The following is a 23,163-nucleotide window of genomic DNA, read 5'->3' as shown; positions in this document are numbered from 1 at the left end:
GTTTTTGTATCCATTCAGCCAGTCTTTGTCTTTTCGTTGGGGCATTCAACCCATTTACATTTAAGGTAATTATTGATAAGTATGGTCCCGTTGTCATTTACTTTGCTGTTTTGGGTTTGAGTTTATACACCCTTTCTGTGTTTCCTGTCTAGAGAAGATCCTTTAGCATTTGTTGAGGAGCTGGTTTGGTGGTGCTGAATTCTCTCAGCTTTTGCTTGTCTGTAAAGCTTTTGAATTCTCCTTCATATCTGAATGAGATCCTTGCTGGGTACAGTAATCTGGGTTGTAGGGTTTTCTCTTTCATCACTTTAAGTATGTCCTGCCATTTCCTTCTGGCTGTACCACATCTTTGTTACCCATTTATCTGTCAGTGGATATTTAGGTTACTTCCGTGTCTTGCCTACTGTAAATAAGTAGTACTGCTATGAACATAGGGGTTCTATGTATCCTTTATTTTATTCATTTGTTTTAAGCTTTAAGTTTTTATTTTATACAAAGAGTATAGTTGCTTTGCAATGTTGTGTTAGTTTATGCTGTACAGCAAAGTATTATCAGCTATATATATATATACATATATAGGGGTGCATGTGTCTTTTCAAATCAGATTTTTCTCCAGATATATGCCCAGGACTGGATCATACCTTACCTGCTTCCTGGGAAATCTGTATGTAGGTCAAGAAGCAACAGTTAGAACCGGACATGGAACAAATGACTGGTTCCAAATTGTGAAAAGAGTATGTCAAGGCTGTATATTGTCACTCTGCTTATTTAACTTCTGTGCAGAGTACATCATGCGAAATACTGGGCTGGATGAAGCACAAGCTGGAATCAAGATTGCCAGGAGAAATATCAATAACCTCAGATACGCAGATGACACCACCCTTATGACAGAAAGTGAAGAGGAACTAAAGAGCCTCTTGACGAAAGTGAAAGAGGAGAGTGAAAAACCTGGCTTAAAACTCAACATTCAAAAAACTAAGATCATGGCACCTGGTCCCATCACTTCATGGCAAATAGATGGAGAAACAATGGAAACAGTGACAGACTTTTTTTCTTGGGCTCCAAAATCACTGCAGATGGTGACTGCAGCCATGAAATTAAAAGATGCTTGCTTCTTGGAAGAAAAGCTATGACCAACCTAGACAGCATATTAAAAAGCAGAGATATTACTTTGCTGACAAAGGTCCATCTAGTCAAAGCCATGGTTTTTCCAGTAGTCATGTATGGATGTGAGAGTTGGATCATAAAGAAAGCTGAGTGCAGAAGAATTGATGCTTTTGAACTGTGGTGTTGGAGAAGACTCTTGAGAGTCCCTTGGAGTGCAAGGAGATCCATCCAGTTCATCCAAAAGGAAATCAATCCTGAATGTTCCTTGGAAGGACTGATACTTAAGCTGAAACTCCAATACTTTGGCCACCTAATGCGAAGAACTGACTCAGATGAAAAGACCCTGATGCTGGGAAAGATTGAAGACAGAAGGAGAAGGGGATAACAGAGAATGAGATGGCTGGATGGCATCACCGACTCGATGGACATGAGTTTGAGCAAGCTCCGGGAGTTGATGATGTATAGGGAGGCCTGTCATGCTGCAGTCCATGGGGTCACAAAGAGTCGGACACAACTGAGCAACTGAACTGAACTGATAACAATTCTATTTGTGTTTTTTTAAGGAACCTCCGTACTATTTTCCATGGTGGCTGTGCCAATTTACATTCATACCAACAGTGTTAGAAAGTTCCGTTTTCTCCACATTCTCTCCAGCATTTATTATTTGTAGATATTGTAAATATAATGTTGTTTGTATTTTAGTGATGACCATTCTAACCATGTGATGTGAAATCTTATTGTTTTGATTCACATTTCTCTAATAACTAGTGATGTTTAGCATCTTTTCATTTGCCTATTGGCCATTTGTATGTCTTCTGTGGAGAAATGTCTGTTTAGATCTTCTGCCCATTTTTGATTAGGTTGCTTTTTTGTTCCTCATTTAATTCCTACACCAACCCAATGAGATGGGCTTTGCTTTCCAAAGGCTATAGGTGAGAAAAGCAAGATCCAAGGAGTTATGGGCCAGATTACCCAGATGCTATGTGGCACAGAATTGGCTTGACTATAGTCTTCTTTTCCCCAGGAGATCAGTGGAAAAAATTTTATCTTCATCAAAATTGACTAATGTTCTAAACAAAATATGTTGTCATTCAAATGGACTGAGCTTCTGTGGAAAATTCACTCACAAGGAACACCTAATAGAACAGTGGCAGGTCAAACAGCTATCACAGCAGATTCCTGGGATGCTGCTTCCAAATGATCACATGGTCTTTGATCTTAGCTGCTGCTGCTGCTGCTGCTGCTATGTCGCTTCAGTTGTGTCCGACTCTGTGCGACCCCATAGATGGCAGCCCACCAGGCTCCCCCGTCCCTGGGATTCTCCAGGCAAGAACACTGGAGTGGGTTGCCATTTCCTTCTCCAGCTGCTGCTACTGCTGCTAAGTCACTTCAGTTGTGTCCAACTCTGTGCAACCCCATAGACGGCAGCCCACCAGGCTCCCCGGTCCCTGGGCTTCTCCAGGCAAGAACACTGGAGTGGGTTGCCATTTCCTTCTCCAATGCATGAAAGTGAAAAATGAAAGTGAAGTCACGCAGTCATGTCCGACTCTTCGCAACCCCATGGACTGCAGCCTACCAGGCTCCTCCGTCCATGGGATTTTCCTGGCAAGAGTACTGGAGTGGTGTGCCATTGCCTTCTCCGTTCCTTCTCCAGAGAGGAATGCAAATCTGCCTTTGTGTCTTATGAAAAGACCTCCTCATGTTGTCTCTCTGTCTATTGACTCTTACTTACCATATATTCTTAATAGGTGGGGCTATCTTGCCTCACCTTTTAAGATTGAGAAAACTTAATTCCCTGGTGGCCTGGTGGTTAAGGATCCTGGGCTTTCACTGCTATGGCCCCGGTTCAGTCCTTGGTTGGGGAACTGAGATCTCACAAGCTGAGTGATGTGGCCAAAATAAGAAAAGATTAAGAAAGCTTCAGAAAAGTTTTACTTTGTTTTACTAAGAATGGAAGGAAATTAAAAAAAAAAAAAAAAAAAAGACTTTGGGTCTTGTCCTCTTGACTTAACTGAATGTGTTTGGGCAAATTCCTCAATCTGTAAGACTCAATTTCTTTGTCTATAAAATAGAGATAATAGCATACACGTCATAAGGCTATTGTGAGAATAAGATACTGTATATAAATGACCAAGCACATAATAGGGGTTCAATATATGTGAGTTCCTCTCTGCCAGTGAAAGGTGAGAGTTGTGAAGTCTCACATGTTTTGAGTGAGTGAGTACTAAGTCGCTTCAATCATGTCTGACTCTTTGCGACCCTATGGACTGTAGCCCACCAGGCTCCTCTGTCCTTGGGATTTCCCAGGCAAGAATACTGGACTGGGTTGCTATTTACTGCTCCAGGGGATCTTCCTGACCCAGGGGTTGAACCCGCATCTCCTGTGGCTCCTCAATTGCAGGATTCTTTAGTACTACACAAGGGAATCCCCCTCACAGGTTTGACCACTGATTAAATAACCTGGAATCATTGGAATGACTCTCTTGTTCAGAGGTTTAGCCCCCAGCCAGGATCTGGGATTATCTTTAGAAAACAAAAAAAAAAGTTTCTGTGGGCTAAACCCCATTTATTAGAGGGGAGCCCAGGTGGCTGCCTTCTTTTGTTGAACTGCGGTTTTGTTATGTGATTGTAATATAAGGGCTGTGTTTTTCTACAACAGCTTTGATTGGGGCAAGAGTATAATGTAGTTGCTGGGAAAATGACTACGATCTGAGGCTGCATCATGAAAAGTACAGTGTCTAGAATGAGGGAGGTGAAAGTTCCGTATCACTGGAGGACTCTAGAGAACAGGAAATGTGATCATTGACTTGAGATAGTTGAAGAGCTGTTTTATGAAACAATCTCAGTTTACTCTCTGGAGACTTCACTGAATCAATGAATAGAGGCCATGGAGATGGAATCTGAGCTTAAGTTAAGGAACAAATATTCTAATTCACCTCTACCCCCAAGCAGATGCTTCACACTCCAGGCTGGGCTTTTTCAGGTGTTGAGAGAATTTTAGAATTGCCTCCCCAGATGTAGGGATGAAAGGAACACTCCTCCAATTCATGGACTTGATAATAACTATTCTGTACCAGACAGAATAGGGGCTCTAGCCCACCTTTCTGGGCAGACCCTGGCCTAGCATGCTAGAGCCTAAGTGGAGGGCAACCAAAACCTCCCAGGCATCCAGAACCATCCTACAGGCTCCTCTCTCCACACTCTCTTGGCCTCTATGCTGTCTTTCTTGTAAGTCAAGGAACATAAAGGGTGTAACATGAATTGTTTTCCCCATGTGTGCTCCTAACATAGGTAACTCCCCAGGAATGAATTGCTGGATTGTTTTAGGCTCACATTTTAAATGTATGCAGTTCATTACAGCACACCTAAAGCATTTGCATAACCATCACTCTGTAGTCACTTCCGGGCATTTTGATTCCTGAGAGGGCTGTGAGCTCTACTCAAAAACTCCATTCTGGACTCAGCTTTGATGGAATGTGACTTTCCTACACTTTGGGACTTTCTGGGTGCATATAAGCTATCAAAAAGCATGTTTTTCCTGATGTAAAATCATCACAGTAAGAATTAAAGCCAAGTGGGGGTGTATGAGAACAGTCTGACAATTTTTTGCTTAAATGGGAGTTAGGCAGTGCGGCTTTGCAGCATAAGAGGAGGAGACCTAGGTTCCAGACTCTATGACCTTGCAGAAGTGACTTTCCCTCTCTGGTTCCCAATTTCTTCATCTCTAAAATGAGATTGATAAACTTTGCCCAGACCATCTCAAATGGTGAACATGAAGAACCAATAAGATGGGCGCAAAGCATATAAATATAAGGGACTTTTTTTAGGATCTGGATTTATGCCCACCATGCTTTGGGTAAAGATTCAGAGGGATGTTCAGTTTGCCAAGTGGCATCTTACATAAGTTGCATGCTTACATTAAATTTTCTTGGCCCCCTTGCAAAATTGTTCCCCCCTGAATTATATTTTAAGATTATGATCCCAGCTTTTCGTAAAAATCTATACAAAAATAGCCTTATGAAATCTGTTTGTTGTGGGGACACTGTTGATACCATGCTAGCTAATTTGACAGTATCCTCCATATGAGGCTTTTTTTTTTTTTTTTTTAGGGATTAAAGCCTAGAAAACATTTTGCGTCCTTGAGAGACTGGTGTTTTTTCTCCTTAGTGAAAGTGAGAGCTCTGCAATTAATATCATTGCCCTTTTCTCTTGGGCTGCCAGGAAGGTCATCACCTATAGCGTTGGAACCTTCAGTGGACTCATCTATCCTCTGTTCCCTTTACCTCCAGTAGTGTTAGTCACTTAGTCATGTCCAACTCTTTGTGGATCTATGGACTGTAACCCACTAGGCTCCTCTTTCCTTGGGTATTCTCCAGGCAAGAATACTGGAGTGGGTTGCCATGCCCTCCTCCAGGGGATCTTCCCCACCCAGGGATTGAACCCAGGTCTCCTGCACTGCAGGCAGATTCTTATTTGTTATTGTTGTTGTTCAGTCGCCAAGTCATGTCCGACCCCATGGACTGCAGCACACCAGGCTCCTCTGTCCATGGAATTCTCCAAGCACAAATACTGGAGTGGGTAGCCTCTAGGGGATCTACCTGGAGGGATCTACCTTCTCCAGGGGATCTTCCTGACCCAGGAAGATACCACCAATAAGCATATTACCTCCAGTAAGCATATTATAATTTATATTTTCCCAAGCACTTATGTTTTCATTTTTATTCAGTGTTTTATTATTTTAGTATACGTTTCCTATAAACAACCTTGGATACCTTGAGAGATGATGAGGAGGAGACCAAGCAAGTAATGGAGAAATTAACAAATCCTCTGGTATGAGGAAGCCCGAGTCCCCCCACCCCACACCCCCACCTTTCCCACAGGTTTCAAAGCTTTGAAAAAAATGTTTGTCTCTTGGTGCCTTCATGATCAACCCATCTCTTGCAGGCATATGAGGAGAATATGTATGGGAGCAAATACCAGTGGATCATCCCGGGTTGGTATGAGCCTTCCTGGTGGGAGCAGGTGCACGCAGAAGCCAACTCCTCCCGTTGTCTCCGGAAGCATCTGCTTGCTGCCATGGAGGGCTACATCGGCGTGGACTTCGAGCCCCTGAGCTCCAAGCAGATCAAGACCATCTCCGGGAAGGTCAGTGCCATGTTGTCCAGTGATGTCGGCAGAAAGCGCCCAGATCTTGTTCTGGCCTTTGCTGTGTGATTTTGAGCAAATCATTTGACCTCTCTGAGGCTCTATTTGTTATTTGTTATAGGAGTATAAACAAATCTTGTATTTGTTAAAGGAGTATATCTGGCTGTCTCCCTCTTCTAGGGAATTGTGGGAATCAAATGAGGTAAGGGTGCTTTCTAAGCACATAACATGGTGTATGTGTAAGGGATGGAGTCATGACTCTTATAGTACCAACTGCAGGCATTGACTTTCAGATGAGACCACCATTTCATCCCCTGTACCCTCTGACCTGGAATGTCATTTCTCAGTCTCATTGATGCTCCTGTCAGCCTGGAGGAGAAGAATAACCCCTCAAGTAGACTTGGGGAAACAGGTACTAAAGACCAGAAAGACTGGTCCAAACCCCAGTTTTGCCACTTACCAGATGTGTGACCTTGAGCTTGAGTTCTCTGAGCTGCTGTTTTTCTCATCTGTATCATGGCAGTGCAAATATCCTCCTCTGGGGTCAAAAGGAGGACTGGTTGGCAGGTTGTGCAATGTGGCTGGCATGATGCCTGGCACCTTGTGCTGCCATAGCTGGGAGGAGGACCTTGGCAGGGTGCTTACGTACTCAGGCCTCCACTAGGGATGTTCCCATTAGGGATGACTAACCCCTGGCATGCTTTTATCATAGGGCTGTGAGAGAACAGGTAGCATGGTGTATGTAAAAGTATTTCCTAAGTATACTATTCTCTATCATTGAAAGCATTATCAAGAATCAGATGGTGACAGCCCCAGTGACAATAGCAACATCCATCTCTCAGTTCTAACCACCAGCCACAGTTTAGTACAGCAGGGCACATGATTCTTTTCTGTCTCCTCTGATCTCAGATTTTTAAATCCTCCACCCACCTTCAATTTCACTTAAAGAATCAGTTTCATAGTAAAGTAAATATATATAATATATATTTATTTAGTTTTATCCATTATTTATTCTCAATCAGAGCCAATACTACAAGAATGATTTATTGATTTGTCCAAAAATGGCAAATCATTAGGACACATTTTATAAGCAGCTCTTTAAATCATGTGGCACGTGAGAGGGCCTGGAAAAACATTCTGGGTAGAAAATGTTGAAAGAAGTATTTTCATGCCTGAGTCAGTGACCATATAAAGTGTTGGGACATGCTGAATAATAAGTAGAAACAACTCATTTTTATTTCAGTAAATGTTATTTTTAAAGGTGTTGAAGTTTGCAGTTTATTAGAGAAGATTCTTGGGTCCAGGGATACCCTATACTTTAATCTAAAAATAGTATAAAATTTGAGGAAAGTACAAAAACTAAGAAGAAATTTCCACGCAGGCAGACAGTATAATAATTAAAAAGAGAAACTTAAGGAAGACCAAAGATGAAAATGATTACACATGAGATCTATGAAGCTAAGTGGGGGTAAGGGCTATGAGACGCCCCAAGGGCTGCAAATGTCATTCCAAGGAGCGTGAATGCTACCTAGGCATGGATGTAGAAATGCACAGGAATGCATTTTGGGAAGATCATTTTTTTGCAGTGTTTTTTGGAATAAACATTTTTACTTTATAACATCTTCCAAAAAGCATTAGTTGCTCAGTCACGTCCAACTCTTTGCGACCCCATGGACTGTAATCTGCCACGCTCCTCTGTCCATGGAATTCTCCAGGCAAGAATACTGGAGTGGGTTGCCATACCCTACTCCAGGGGATCTTTCCAACCCAGAACTGAACCCAGATATCCAGCACTGAAGGCAGATTCTTTACCATTTGAGCTACCTGGGAATCTTAACACCTTCCAAGCCACTGGCTTTCCTTTTTAATTTAAACTTTTTAAATTTGGGGCCAGTGAGGAGTCTGAGGCTTTCCAGGTGGCACCAGTGGTAAAGAACCCACCTGCCAATGCAGGAGACATAAGAGGGTTTGATCCCTGGGTCAGGAAGATCCCCTGGAGGAGGGCATGGCAACCCACTCCAGTATTCTTGCCTGGAGAATCCCATGGACAGAGGAGCCTGGCGGGCTCTAGTTAGTCCATAGGGCTGCAGAGAGTCAGACACGACTGAAGCCACTTAGCATGCACACACGAAGAGGCTGACCTCATCCCCATATCACTATACACATGAATGGGCACCTTGGAGCTACTCCTGGGGCTCTTCACTTCACCCACAGTGTGGGTTACCCACTCCTGGGCCTCCCCAGATGGAGCAATGCCATCAGGAGCAGAGCCAGGCAGCCTTCCTGCTTGGGGCAGCTCTGAAATTCCAGATGACCCAGCCCCTGTCCCACAGTCAGTGAGGCAAGAGGCAGCATTTCTTACAATATTAAGGTTGAAAGATTGAAGTTACACAGGGAAATTTTCAGCCTCTTTGCCTCTGGGATTCTGGGTTTAGGGCTCTCCTGACAGGCTTCCCTGGTAGCTCAGTGGTAAATAATCTGCCTGCCAATGCAGGAGACTCCAGTTTGATCTCTGGATCAGGAAGTTCCCCGGGAGAAAGAAATGGCAACCCACTCCGGTATTCTTGCCTGGGAAGTCCCATGGATAGAGGAGCCTGGTGGGTTACAGTCCATGGGGTCACAAATACATGACTTAGCGACTAAACAACAACAATGGGTCATGTAGACCAGCCTCCCATCAGACTCTCAGATCCTTCCAGTGGCACAGGACTTACAACTGATCCCCTAATTTTCCCCACTGGCCCCTCTGGGCCTCCACAGGTCCTGTTGGCAACCACCATATCCCTGTAGGCGTTCCTTGTCCCTCATGGGCCCACCCCTCCAGTTGTAACTCATAGTTCCAGGACCAGGTCTAAGGGTAGAATTTAAGGGGGTGCCATGGACCTCAGTGGGAAAATCAAATATCAAAATGTTAAATAAAGACAGGCTCCACAAGGTCACCATTAGGGTGAACTGATTTGAGTCACATAATTACAGAAACACATCTTGTCTTTATTTAAATTTTTGCTTATCGTGGATTTTTTTTTTGCATTCGTTTTGATTTTTTTTTTATAATCTTGATTACTGAGGTTTTGGGCCACTTCTTCCTTTTGCTTCTGAAGGGAAGGCTTCACTCACCTCCCCTTGGCCCTTGCCCTGCACAGATTGTGTTTGTCAGGCCCCTTCCCATGCTCAGCCCATTCTCTGTACTTGATCGTGTTGAATGCTCTCTCAACAGGGTGTGGGGCCCAGAGTTAATGAGGCATTCCTATTTGTGGTCTGACCACAAGCCAACTTCCCCAACCAACCCTCAAGAATATATGGCTCAAGAAAGTTCTAGAAAGTCATGAAATAGTTCTTGAATTTGGTTTTGTGGTATATGTGACTGCTGGGGACCTTGGTCAGCATGGCACAGGCTCTTGGGTAAGTACCTGTATTCTGGGGTCTGTCAGTATCCATAAAACAAGCAAACACTTATAGAACCAAGTCAGTGGACTCTTCCACCCTCACTGTTTACACACAGAAAAGCTGAGGAGCAGAAAGGGGAATAGCACACCCAGGATCCTTGTAGTGGGTTAAACAGGAACAGTGGCCCCTAAAAGGATATGTCCGGTTCCTAACACTTAGAACTTGTGACATGACCTTATTTGGGAAAAGAGTCTTTATGGATGTAATTAATTTAAGGCTCTTGAGATGAGATTATCCTAGACTACCTGCAGACGTGCATGCTAAGTTGCTTCAGTCGTGTCCAGCTCTGTGCAACTACATGGATTGTAGCCCCCGGTCTCCTCTGTCCATGGGATTCTCCAGGCAAGAGTACTAGAGTGGGTTGCCATTTCCTTCTCCAGGGGATCTTCCCAACCCAAGGATTGAACCTGAATCTCTTATATCTTCTGCACTGGCAGGAAGGTTCTTTACCACTAGCGCCACTACCTGAAAGTGAAAGTGAAGTTGCTCAGTCGTGTCTGACTCTTTGCAACCCTGTGGACCGTAGCCCACCAGGCTCCTCCGTCCATGGAATTCTCCAGGCCAGAATATTGGAGTGGGTTGCCATAATGACAAATATTCTTATAAAAAAAAGGCAGAGGAGGTTTGCTATTTGGAGAAGATCATGTGAAGATGGAGCCAGAGATTGGAATTACAAGACGAGGAACTCCAAGGATTTCTGGAAGCCTCCAGAATCTAGAAGAAAGGCATGAAATGGATTCCCCTTGGAGCTTCCAGAGGGAACCAACGCTGCCAGCACCTTAGTTTCAGTCTTCTGGCCTCTATAACTGTGAGCCAATAAGTTTCTGTTTAAACCACCGAGTTTGTGGAAATTTGTTATGGCTACCCCAGGACACTGATAATGACACCCAGCAGGTCAGGGACAGATCCAGGGACTGGAAACCAGGACTGCTAAATTCCCACTCACTGCCTCTTGCCCTCTACCATGCTCTTCCTCTCAACTTGGGACTTGCCTAGGAGCAGAGCACATCCAAGTTGGCCCTTTTTGTGATGTCTTAGTGGGCCTGTTATTAAGTGGCAGAACAGGATGGCATAAGTCTAGTAATCAGGAGATTTAGTGCCTCCATCTGCCACCTCAGCTAGACCCTCACTATCCCTGGGCCTCAGTTTCCTCAACTGAAAATGAGAGATTTGGACTATATAACTCCAAGCATCCTTTCACAGTAAAATTCTCTGATTCTGTGTAAGTATGATATTGAGTTATTACAGTGAGCTGTGTGATATGGTTATAATGTTAAACTCTGGAACCCCCAGGATAGAGGTGACCCATGATAAAGTCACAGAATCGGGTGGAATAGTGGGCCCTCCTGGAATGCATTCTCTGCAGTTCTCTCTTCCATATGCCTGTCTCTAGTGCCAAGCTGCCCCAGCTTGTTCATTGGCATCCAGGAGATTTCTGGGAGGAGGAATAACAAGGTCTCCCTCCCAGCACATTCATCAGTCCCTGCCAGTTGGAATTCCCAGTGATGGGACAAGTGCAGACCTTTGGGCTTCCCCAAGCACGTTCAGAGTTCAATTTTCCAGAACCTCCCGTAAATAGCTTCTGGATACTTGATTTGGCTCTCGTGTCTCTTTCTCCTTGTTCCCCATCACCACTCTATTCCCCTAAAGTGACTCTGTTGACATTGGTGATTTCCAGTGTCAGCTTTCACTTTTCAATGTCCCATTGGGATTGTTTCCACTGTGAGTATTTATAATTTTTGTATAAAATTCCAGTGATGGCTTAGCCTCTCCAATAAGGACATTCTTCCCTGTTACCATTCTCCTGCTGAGATACACAGAGTTAGGCCAAGGCACCAGATGGATGTGTTCACAGAACCCTGGAATCAGTGGGAACCTCAGAAGTGGCCCCAACCCTCCACCAAAGGCACAGGCTCTTTCTTTGGAAGATTTCTGTAATGTTTTCCAGCAAGAAACTTCTGTGACCACCCACGACTGTTTATCCAACACAGCAGAACAAAAGGAAACAGAGATCTAATGAGTCCTCAAATTAGAGCAATGACCTGGGAAAAGCTGCACACATCTCTTTGTCACTGCCATGGGAGCTCCATAACAAAGAACCTGGGGCTTTTAGGAAGCTCTGGGCTCTAGAGAGGAGGATGAGAAGGTGATATGGAAAAGTAGAGATGCTCCCCAGGGAGTCAAGCTTTATGATGCTGCTGCCTCTGCCCCCACCTTCCCCACAAAGCTCCTGTTACCGGCTACTTCCCTAGATATTCACATCCCTGGGAGACGGGCCGTGTGGCAAAGGAACATGGGCTCAGGAGGAAAGGTGTGGTGTGGCAGATAGTTGTTCATGCAACATCCTTAGCCCTTCTTCCTCTTCAGTAGCATAACTCTGATTTTTAACTGGGTATGTTGCCACTCATCTGAAAATATACATTTCCCAGCCTCCCATGCAGCTAGATAGAGCCAGGATTCTAAGTCTAACCAGTGAGATTTAAGTAGAAGTATTATACAAGACTTCTAAAAGCCTACTTTAGAGGAGAGCTTACCCTTCTTCTTTCTTCTCCTCTGTATTGGTTGAAATATGGATGAGATGGCTGGAATTATAGCAGCCATTTTGTATCAACAGGTGACCTTGAGAAGGAAACTTTAGGATCAGTTCAATTCAGTTCAGTCGCTCAGTCATGTCCGGCTCTTTGCGACCCCATGAATCGCAGCACGCCAGGCCTTCCTGTCCATCACCAACTCCCGGAGTTCACTCAGACTCACGTCCATCGAGTCAGTGATGCCATCCAGCCATCTCATCCTCTGTTGTCCACTTCTCCTCCTGCCCCCAATCCCTCCCAGCATCAGAGTCTTTTCCAATGAGTCAACTCTTCACATGAGGTGGCCAAAGTACTGGAGTTTCAGCTTTAGCATCATTCCTTCCACAGAAATCCCAGGACTGATCTCCTTCAGAATGGACTGGTTGGATCTCCTTGCAGTCCAAGGGACTCTCAAGAGTCTTCTCCAATACCACAGTTCAAAAGCATCAATTCTTCGGTGCTCAGCTTTAGGATAGCGGGGCATAAAGATAAGAGCCTCAGTCTCTGGTTAAACTGTGGAATTGCCGTAGAAGCCCTGCACCACCTACCCATGGACAACTTTTACTTGAGAGACAAATAAACTATTTCATTTAAGTCACCAATAATTTTTTGTCTGTTATATTATATAACTGAACCTAATCAACAGTGATATAGTGACATTGGGCAAGTCATTTGGCCTTTCTCAAATTGTTTCTGATTATGCTGGAGTAATATGTCTTTTACAGATTTAGAAGGATTACATGAAGTAATACGAGGAAAATACCTTGCTAAGTGCCAAGCACACAATAGGTGCTCAATAAATTGTAGTTCTCTTCCTTCATCAGTGCAGCAGCCTTGAAGTCAGGAGAAAGGAGTAATGAGTCAATTTATATGCACAAACCTTTTCTGGTTTGTTGTTGGAATTTTACTGATTGTATAGACTGATTTAGGAAAAACTGATATCTTTGTAATATAGAGTCTTTCCATCCATTCAATTTCCCTCAGAAATCTTTTGTGTGAAATTTTTGCGTGTTTTTTATTTGATTTATTTATAGGTATTTGATGTATTTTAGTGAATATATGTGCACAGTACTATTGGGTGCATACTTAGGGGTGGAATTTCTGAGTCATAGAGAATCCATATGCTCAGCTATAATAGACACTGCCAAGCAGATTTCTAAAGTGGTTGTACCAATTTACACACCCACCCGCAGAGGTTGCGAGTTTCATTTGGTTCACACACTCACCAACTTTTGGCGTTGTTAGCTTTTAAATTTTAGCCAATCTAGTGGATGAGTAGTGGTATCTTATTTTTATTTTAATTTACATTTCTTTGATAAGTAATGAAGTTGTTGATCTTTTCATATTATTATTGGCCATTTTGATATTCTCTTTTATAAATTGACTATTCAAGTCTTTTGCCCATTTTTCCACTTGGATTCTCTGCATGTTTCTCACTGATTTGTAAAAGTTCTTTTTGTATTCTGGGTATGAATTCTTAGACAGTTATATTTATTACTTACATCATGTGTGTCTTAATTTAAGCAACTTTGCCCACCCAAGCTCATGAAGATATTTTTCTATCTTGTCTTTGAGAAGTTTGTTTTACCTTTCACTTTTAGATATAGAAATCATGTGAAACTGATTTTATGTAACATCTGAGGTGGGCTTCCCTGGTGACTCAGACAGTAAAGAATTTGCCTGAAATGTGGGAGACCAGGTTTCGATCCCTGGTTTGGGAAGATCCCCCTGGAGAAGGGAATGGCTACCCACTCCGGTATTCTTGGGGCTTCCCTGGTGGCTCAGACAGTAAAGAATCTGTCTGCAATGCAGGAGAACCAGGTTCCATCCCTGGGTCAGGAAGATCCCATGGAGAAGGGAATGGCTGCCCAGTCCAGTATTCTTGCCTGGAGAATTCCATGGACGGAGGTGCCTGGCAGGCTGCAGTGCATGGTGTCGCAAAGAGTCAGACACAACTGAAATGACTTAGCTTCAGTGTGTGTAGATCTATTTCTGGATTTTCTGTTCTCTTCCACTGGTCTATTTGCCTATCCTTTAACCAATACCACACTGCCTTAATAATTGAAGATTTTTAAGACCTGATGACTGGTAATGTTAAGTCCCTCATCTTTGTTCTTCTAGAAGGTTTTCTTGGATGTCCTTAAACCTGATGTCATGTTTCATTTAGATCTATTCATATATTTACACTTTTCATTACTTCTCATTCCTCCCTTCATTTCTGTTCTGTTTATGATCATTTTCTTTCTGCCTATAGAACTTCTCTTGGTCTTTCTTGTAAAGAAAGAAAAGATGTTTTTTGGTTTTGCTGGAGACACATTCTCTCAGTTTCTGATTGTCTAAAGTTTTCTTTCACCTTAATATTGAGAGATATATTAATTAGGTGTAGAATTCTAGGTGGTCTGTTGTGTTCTTTTAGCACTTTCAGAGGTCATTCTGAAATGTCTTGTCTTCTGGAATCCCTTGTTTCTGTTAAATCAGCCATCAGACTAATTGTTGCTCTTTTGAAGATAATGCATCCTTTTTTTTTTTCTCTAACTGCTTTTAAGATTTTATCTTTGCTTGACTCTTCAGCAGTTTTATATGCTGTGCTGAAGAACGGTTTTGTTTGGTTTTATCTTGGTTGGAGTTTAAGCATAATGGAACTTCATGAATCAGTGGATTGATATGTATTGGGGGAAATTCTAGGAAAATATCCCTTAAATACTGCTTCTACCTTTTTAACCTTTTCTCACATTTTAGGACACCAGTCATACATGTGCTATACATTTTCAACACATTCCATGTATCTCTTATGTTTATTGCTTATTTTCTGTCCTTTTTCCCTCCCTGTGCCTCAGGCTGAATATTTACTACTAACATTTCTTCAGTTCACTAACCTACTTTCTGCTGTGTCTAATATACTGTTTCATCCATCTATTGAGTTCTTAGTTTCATTTGTTGTATTAATATTTTAACATTTTTAGGATTTTAATTTTATTCTTTTTTTTCTTTCTTTGCTCCCTGGTTTTCTGGTGATATTCTGTATCTTTTGTCTATTTTCTTGAACATATAAACCTGCTACATTAAAGTCCAGGCCTAATACATTCAAGATATGAACCACCTGTAGATCTGCTTTGTTGCCTATTTTTCTTCTTTCTTTCTTTCTTCCTTCTTTTTTTTTTAAGATTTGATCCTATTACCTGGTATACCTAGTAAGTTTAATTAATTGAATTCGATATGAAAAATGAAAGAAGCTACAGGTGGCATTATCTTTCTTCAGAGAAGATTTTTCTCTTTGAGCAAACAGAATAGGGGCAGTTCACTTTATCCAGTCAAGAACTGAGATGATTCCAGGCTTGGCTTTAGTTTTCATAATATCTGGTCTATTTTGGTTTGACTTTATTCCTATCTGTCCTTTAACATTCTAGACTAAAATCCTGGGATGTTTACTGGCCCTGGATTCCAACTTTTGTTCCTAATGTCCTGAGACTTTAAACATACCTGCTTGTGTTCTTATCCCCTTAGCCACCACTTTTCACTTGGCTTCTCATCCTCCTTGTTTTATGCAGCTTGTGCTGTGCTTAGTCACTCAGTCATATCCAACTCTTTGCGACCCCGTGGACTGTAGCCCGCCAGACTCCTCCGTCCATGGGTATTCTCCGGGCAAGAATACTGGAGTGGTTCGCCACGCCATCCTCCTTATGCAGCTTGAGTAAGTGAGTGAGTGAAGTTGCTCAGTCATGTCCGACTCTGCGACCCCATGGACTGTAGCCTACCAGGCTCCTCCCTCCATGGGATTCTCCAGGCAAGAATACTGGAGTGGGTTGCCATTTCCTTCTCCTGGGATCCAACCCAGGTCTCCTGAATTCCAGGCAGACGCTTTAACCTCTGAGCCACCAGGGAAGCCCCTTATGCAGCTTAGCTATCACCAAATATCACAAGTGCAGATGTCAGTGTGCATACTGGTATCCTGTGGTTCCTCTTCCTCTGAGACCTTGGCCCTATAAGCCTTGCCACCCTGATAACCCTGAACTATAGTTTTTTGTCTTCCCATCTCTGAGGGACTGATGAAAACACTGATCCACTGTTTTCTGTTCCTACAACTGGCCTTCCCACTTGCAGATCAACAAATGCCTCCAGGGGAAGCAGCAAAGAATGTTGGACTCTTCTCAAAACATTTTTCTTCCCTCCAGGATCTTGGTTCTTCAAGTCCTAGATGTCCTGGTTGCTTTCTGATACCTTTGGATAGCTATATTTATATTTTATTCTGCTTTCCTTAATGTTTTTCATGGGAGCTTTAGTCTCCCATGAAGTCTATTTTGTCCCCATAAGTCTATCTTGTCATAGATTGGATGTCTGAACTGAGACTGTTTTGCTTAAAAGGTGAAGAATAGCGCATTGAGGACAGGGTAAGCATGTCACTGACTTCAGCTCTTTGAGAGATGTTATGGATAAGAGGAAGCAGACATGTTCTTTGCAGCTCCACAGAAAGACATAGCAAGCTACAGGGAGATAGGTATAAACTCTGTATCTGGAAGACTGATCTCATAGACGTCAAGCATTCCTTAAGTGGAAGGCTCTCCCTGAGGACATAGTGACTTTCCCAGCACTGAAAGAGTCTGAGAAAGGGCTCAGAAAACACCTGGAAGCTGCTATTGAGAAAATCCAATAATCAGATTGTGAGAGGGATTTAATCAATGCTAACCAATTTATGTATTCTTGAAGTCTTAAAAGATCTTTTAAAATACAGTTGTCAAGAATTGGGCCTCCCATCTCTTGAGGGGGGAATGTTAGGTAGGTAGAATAGGGAAAAGGAGTCCAAAATGGTGGTGGCTAAAAGACAAGGAAGGTCCGAGGACCAGAGTGAAGACTTCAGACAGAACAAACAGCACTCCTGGCTAAGCCCAATTTGCATAGGGCAGGCCCAGGTGGAGGAAAAAACATATAAAAGGAGGAGCCAAAGCGCTTTCTCTGGGACTCTATCTCCAGCGTGCACGCACGCTCTCTCTTTCTCTCTCTCTCTCTCTCACTCTCCTGCTATCTTCTAAATAAAATAGAGCTGTAACACTGAAAAAAATAAAATAAAATACAGTTGTCGAAGTTATCCCACAGACACAATAAAACAAAATGTAGGGCCCTGCATTCTCAACAGGCTCCTTGGATGACCTACGAACTAGAGGAAAAGAGACTGCGCCCTAGTGTACCTTCCAAAGGAGACTCTGGTTGCAATGTCCCACAAAGGGTGCGAGAGAGAAACTCCGCTGGTTTTGCCGCTCTGCGGGGTTGGGAGGTGGCAGTTGGAGATATGGAAGGAGATGTTTCCCCCTTCTCCTCTCTTCTGTCCATGAGACTTCCGTCTCCCAAGAAGCAGGACTCAGTTTGGCTCTGTTGAAATGACAGACCCGTAACGTTTAGTCACAGTGTGGGGTAGCAAACTTATGTGGGCTAGCCTGGGAACCTAACCACTATTTATAACATAATTTCTGTATGAAAAGATGTTCCATGTTCCAACAACTGCCTCTCAAAAATATGTGGGGCACAACCTGTCAGTAATTGGGACTCTTCGTATAAAACTTGTTTTCTCAGAAACTTTTAGCCTCTCAAGATAAACCTGACCTCAGAGCGTGAGTAATCAATCAGTTTTCAGTGTCTGCTTTACAGCGGAAGAAATTCTTCTGCCCTGAATAATTGGAGACCTGCTTTAAGAACAACTATGAGCTTTTCTCAGACAATTGTGAGAGTGTCTGTTTCTGCTGTCATTGTTTTGCCTGAGGGAGATCGGCGCCGGCTTCACCGGGGAACAGTGATGAATGGTCCCGGACAGAGTGTGGTAGCAATGAGTTCAGCGTGGTGCTTGCAAAGACAGGGAGAATGAGGTCACCTTTCAGGGCTAAGCTACCCGGGTGTCCCACTCCAAGGACTTTACCCACAGAAGTGAGGTAAACAGGCACATTGCCAGTGTTCTCCAACCCCCTTTCCTCTGGTTGATGAACAGTTTTATGAGATAGAAAAGATAGGGATTTATAAGAGGTACACCTAAAAAATATATAGGGGCTTGTGTTGGCCCCCAATGTCAAATTGAATAAACAGTCTGATCTTGATCCCCTCTATTATCTACACACATGGAAATATCACCAATAAACTATATCAAAGAAGTTTAAAAACTACATTCATTTACCTCCTGGTGAGGCAATACTGTGTCTGTTCGCCGAAGGTCTGACTCCTCCCACCAGCAACAACTTTAAGAATGTCGCAGAAACCTTCAAGGAGGCCCCAGTGGCATGTCCTGGATAGAGAAGAAGTCTTGAAACGTCATCTGAATGTACTCATTAGGTTGAACAAACAGGACTCAAAGAGACACCACCAGCCCTTGGATGCCTTTGCCTGCATCAGAAAAAGCCTCAGAGCAGCAAAGTCTTGGAGAGAAGAATTCAATAGGCCTCATTCCTTTGATGCTTAAGCAATTAATTAGATAAATAGACATTCAGGTAAATTTTTGATACTTTAAAAATAGCCAATAGCTGAATTAATAGCCTGAAATATACCCAAATTTCTTTTTTTCTTTTTCTTTTAGGCCACGCTGCGCATCTTGTAGGATTTCAGTTCCCCAAGCAGGGATAGCATCCAGGCCCTCTGCAGTGGAAACATGGAATCCTAACCCCTGGACTGCCAAGGAATTCCCCCAGATTACATTTTAAAATCAAGAAAAATATAGCCAAATAGAAAAATAACAAGGATATGTTGAAACAAAGCATTAAAAGTTGTAACTCTCACCATACCAATATGGTATGAAGAGGAAACACACCTCAGAAGTGAAAGTTGCCCATCTATATGTGGAGATCACTCTAAATAGTTAACTAGAGAAATGCAAATTAAAATGAAAAAAGATGTACATTTTTTTCTTAACTTGAGAAACTGACAATGATTTTAAAAATTGAGGGACTTCCCTGGTGGCCCAGTGGTTAGACTCTGCACATCCACTGCAGGGGCACAGGTTTGATCCCTGGTTGGAGAACCAAGATCCTGCATGCTGAGCAGCTTAAAAAAAAGAAAGAAAGAAAGAAATGCCTATTGTGGTCCAGGATGCAAGGAAATGGGCACTTTCATATAGAGTGGAATTTTAGCTTTTCATGTTTGGAGAGGATAATTTGGCCCTGTAGATATGTGAATAGCATTTAAGGGTTTTATACCTTTTGCCTCAGCAATTATATATCTGGAAATTTCTTCCGAAAAAATAATTATCAGTATGTGTTCAGAAAATTTAGATACAAGGGTGCTTTTTTTGCAATCCTGTAATTGGGAAAAATTAGAAAAAAGCCTTAATGTCCAATAATTGGAAATTAGCTAAGGAAGTAAAAGTAGGCCATTCACACACTGGAGGGCTGTTACCTCCTATCGGCACAGGCGAAGTCTTGGGTCTTTAGGGCATCCTGGGTGCGCAGTTGTTCCAGGTGGCCAGGTGAACAACCACCTGTACTATTACTAGCAGTGACTGGAGCTCTTGGGGCACCAACACATCCTGAACATAGGACCGATGCTGTGCGCTCTTCACCTCATGGACCTGTCACAGCCACCTAGATGGGAGGATGCAGAGACCTGTAGGAGATAGGACCCCAGCCCCAGGTCACGTTACCAAACCACTGAGCTGGAACTGGAGGGCAGGTAAACCTGCTTCCAAATCCTGTGTTCTTAACCACTGTGCCAGGCTCCTCCATGGATCACTCACCGGGAAGAGGCTTCTAGATCACCTGGTCCAACCTTCTCACTTTTCAGATGGAGAAACTGATGCTTAGAAAAGGTCTCTGCGGGTATTGTTTTGGGTTCTGTGATCAAGATAACACCCTTGACCCCTTGGAGCTTAATTCTTTGGGTAGATGCACTGCAGGAAGTAAAAATTGCAATAAAGAAGATAAAACTAGTGGATAGAGATTGCCTGGCAGGAGGAGGTTGTAGAAAGGGTGGGTCAGGGAAGCATCCCTGAGAAACGACACTTGCTGATGTTTGTGTGCCGAGAATATCAGGCAAGAGCTGGGGCAGAAGCTTCCTGGCAGAGGAGGCATCTAGCGCAACAGCCCCAAGTGTAAACAAGTCTGGTGTGAATGAAGGAGACCCAACAGGTTCAGGGAAGAGAGGAAGCCTCATAATACACTATCTCATGCTCCCTGATAAGAAGTGAGCAGGCAGAGGATGCCTGTGGAGAGCCAGCCTCCAGGTGGAGGGGTGCAGTTACCTATGAGAAAGGGCTTGAGGAGCTGGGCTGGGCTGGAGACGGTGCTGTCTCCTTGAAGAACCCTTAGATTTGAAGAACTTCTGCCAGGTATTTTGACTGACGAACGGAACAGTGATGGCTGAACATGATGCATTTCCAAAGGAAATCATAAATAGATAAAACCTGAGCTATCCAATAGGAGCCAAAATGTTTTTGGTTTTTTTTTTAAAGGTGGTGGATTTGTTGCTGGGATACCATTCACATTTGGTCAGGCAGATTCCTCATTTGGTTGTCTGCAGATTCCACATTTGGAGGGGCTTGGTTTTACCCAGGCTCTGCTAATGCCTTGAGCCAAGGGTGAGAGACTTGAGATCCAGCCGTGGAGTAACCCAGTCTTCAATGGCTCAGCTTCACCACTCTACTCGGATACCAGAACTGGCCCCAAACAACTTGGGGTGGTTTTCAAAAGGCAGTTATGACTTCAAAATTCAAACGTGTGAGAAGCAGCAAAGATAAAATGAGACCAGTCTAGCTATACACACAGAGACACACACATACTCATGCTGTGTGACCTTGGGCAAGTCTCTAGACCTCTCTGTGTCTCCTGCTGCAGATTGAGAGGGCATGTGTGACTGTCTCTAAGGGGCCTTTTCTGGTATAAACTGACAATGAGTTCTGGTTTCTATGTTTGATTTGTCCCCAAGGAGGATTTATCCAAAGACTAAGCCATGGGCTCTGATGACATTTCTGGCAGAGGAGTTCAGAAGTGATTTGAGAAAAGGCCCATGAAGAGCTGAGGGTAATGGGTTCCCCTGGAGCAGCATTCATTTGGATCTATAAGCCTCAGGGACGAGAGTAAAAAGGCAGTTTCACTACTTTGTGGCCTCAATCAGAATGTTAATATTACCAATGAAATTATTTTATGAAATCCAGCTCAATGGGAGAAAAAAAATTTTTTAATGTGAAGTTATTTGCAGACCTTGCTATATTCTGGAAGATGAAAGGGAAGAGCACAATGTAGAGATCAGAAGGGACCTTACAACTGAACACCTAGGACCTGCCCGGGGTCCCATGCTCTAAGAGGACCTCACTCAAGCCCCACAGGGTTCAAAATCCACAAGGCCACAGGGACCTGCCCACCCGGAGCCTACACCCCTCCCAATCTTGGGCCATCCCCTGAATTCCCTGCCCAAATGCCTGGAGCCGCATCCAGGGTCCAAGGAGCCTCTTCAGGGAGGACTGAGCCTCAGGGTGGTCATGGGACTACTGATGCCAGAAGAAGGTGGACTGGCTTGACTGGCCTGTGGGATGGAGTCAAGTGGGAAGAGAAGGGGGTGGGCCCCTGAGCAAAGTTAGCTTCCCCTGTGCTTCTGTGTCCAGACTGAAGCTCTGAGGGGTCTCAGACTTCTGAATTCAAACCTGGCCTTCCAGCTTGTTAGGAAGGTTTATTTACCTTCCTTTAACCCATTATGACAAAAAGATAGAAAATATTTTATTCAACAGTCTGTTTGTTGTCTATAACTTAATATTTAGACATATGGTGTATGGGCCTCCACTGTTGCTGTAGCTCCAGGCCCAGCTAATGTCAGGAGGAGGCCTGCTCGGGATGCATTTTTCCTTCCACTTCAGATACCAGCCCTGCCACTCACTTGGTCCTAGGCAAGTTAGCTTTCCTGAGTCAATTTTCTCATCTGTAAATGGGGACAGTAATAGTCCCAGTGTACAAGGTTGTTGTGGGGGTTAGATGTGATAATGCACGTTAAGAGCCTAGCACCGTGCCTGGCTCATGATAAGCACTGGGGAGTGTCAGCTCTCAGCACCGTGTGCTTCGTGTCCTGGCTGGCTGTAACTTGGTGTCCCTGGTCTCCTTATTTTCCAGACGCCACAGCAGTATGAGAGAGAGTACAACAACAAGCGGTCAGGAGTAGGACCCAGCAAGTTCCACGGGTATGCCTATGACGGCATCTGGGTCATCGCCAAGACGCTCCAGAGGGCTATGGAGACGCTGCACGCCAGCAGCCGGCACCAGCGGATCCAGGACTTCAACTACACAGACCACACGCTGGGCAAGATCATCCTCAATGCCATGAACGAGACCAACTTCTTCGGGGTCACGGTCAGTCCCAGGCCCCTTGGGCTCTGCTTTCCTTAGCTCCCCTTGGTGACACACAGGGCAAGAGGCACTGTGTTACAGGCCCTCTGATATATGCTTCATTTCTCGCTTGTTGAAATAACTTCCTGTGGGCTCTGTGATTGCAAGGCTGCTGAAACGGGCATGGCCAGTAACGCTGTCTGATGTGTTGGGAAACTACCTGTCTATAACTTGTGGATTAGAAAGGCCATAGTGAGTTGACACAGAGCAGGTGGAATCCACCAGGCGGTAGGGTGGGGGTGAGTCAACAGAAGCTCTGGATCCAGAGTCAAGTTCAAATTCTGGGCATTCACTTTCAAGCTATGGTCTTCAGACTACAGAGTTTTTTCAGCCCCCAAATGGAAATAATACCTACCTGGCAAGGCAGTCATAAACATTAGCTGTTACAAATTAAAAACTGCCCTAGCAGTTGGTTGAGCAAGCTACTTGTTCTGAGTTTTAAGATTCTTGAAATAGCTGGCAAATGGGAATAATAATGGCTGTCTTGTACAGAAGTCAGGAAAATTGGGAACGATGAGAATCACTATTTCTTGAATGCTTGTGATGTGCTAGAT

General features: G+C 43.7%; 1 protein-coding gene across 1 annotated transcript in view; it reads left to right on the top strand.

The window, feature by feature from the left end:
- Window positions 1-23,163, top strand: part of GABBR2 (gamma-aminobutyric acid type B receptor subunit 2) — a 372,735-nt gene that overhangs the window by 214,592 nt on the left and 134,980 nt on the right. The window contains exons 6-7 of the mRNA XM_055578611.1: window positions 6,052-6,252; window positions 22,337-22,573. Of these exons, the coding sequence (XP_055434586.1) occupies window positions 6,052-6,252; window positions 22,337-22,573 (438 nt within the window). The remainder of the gene's footprint in view (window positions 1-6,051; window positions 6,253-22,336; window positions 22,574-23,163) is intronic.

Source organism: Bubalus kerabau, chromosome 4 (assembly GCF_029407905.1).
Source record: "Bubalus kerabau isolate K-KA32 ecotype Philippines breed swamp buffalo chromosome 4, PCC_UOA_SB_1v2, whole genome shotgun sequence".
NCBI classification, from domain to species: domain Eukaryota; kingdom Metazoa; phylum Chordata; class Mammalia; order Artiodactyla; family Bovidae; genus Bubalus; species Bubalus kerabau.
This window is presented reverse-complemented; position numbering and strand designations above follow the sequence as displayed.